This window comes from Penaeus monodon, chromosome 23, assembly GCF_015228065.2.
Source record: "Penaeus monodon isolate SGIC_2016 chromosome 23, NSTDA_Pmon_1, whole genome shotgun sequence".
Lineage (NCBI taxonomy): Eukaryota > Metazoa > Arthropoda > Malacostraca > Decapoda > Penaeidae > Penaeus > Penaeus monodon.
The window spans coordinates 39,845,945-39,846,575 of NC_051408.1; the positions used below are offsets into that span (position 1 = coordinate 39,845,945).

The window sequence follows — 631 nt, forward strand, 5'->3', positions numbered from 1 at the left end:
TTATGGCTCCAGCGGAGGTGGCTCTCGAGGCGGCCACGGCAGATCCAGCGGTGCCAGCGTTGTCCGGGCACAGCTGGTTGGTGTTGGCAGCCTTCCCTCAGGCGGGGGCAGCGGCCACGGGTCTAATGCTATTTCCACCGGTGGAGGATACGGCGGTTGAAGCGGCTAGTAAAGTGTTTTTCTCGTAAATGAGCTGGTTTCCAAAGACGTTACTAAATACAAAAAAGGAATGCCACATTAGTATTGCAATTGTTGAATACGAATAAAAGGAAATTCAAACACGAAGTTTTTTTTCTGTTCTAAGTAAAGTAAAAAATGTTCTAAAAGATAATGGTGATAGTTAAAACATTAATGATAATTAGATTGATATTGAAACTTTGTTAGTGTATTGAACTTAAACATTACTATACATATCAAATTGTTGAGCCAATACATTCCTTCTAATGCTTTGCTGATGCTTTGTACTCTAACCAATGCACAAATGTCAATTAGCATACTCTGCTGTCAGAACTATCCAATCAAAAAAATGTTCTTATTGAATATATACAAAGCAAGGCAATTACATAGTTCCACGATACGCAGCATGCGACACGAATAATTAGAAAGAAAGAACGTATGTTATGACATGAAT

At 39.5% G+C, this 631-nt stretch overlaps 1 protein-coding gene across 1 annotated transcript in view; it reads left to right on the forward strand.

Moving 5' to 3' along the window:
- The window catches only part of LOC119588290 (glycine-rich cell wall structural protein 1.8-like), a gene marked incomplete in the record, with an annotated part of 864 nt that extends 583 nt beyond the window's left edge, over positions 1 to 281 (forward strand). The window contains 1 exon segment of the mRNA XM_037936984.1: positions 13 to 281. Coding sequence (XP_037792912.1) covers positions 13 to 160 — 148 coding nt within the window.
- Between the last annotated feature and the right edge of the window lie 350 nt (positions 282 to 631).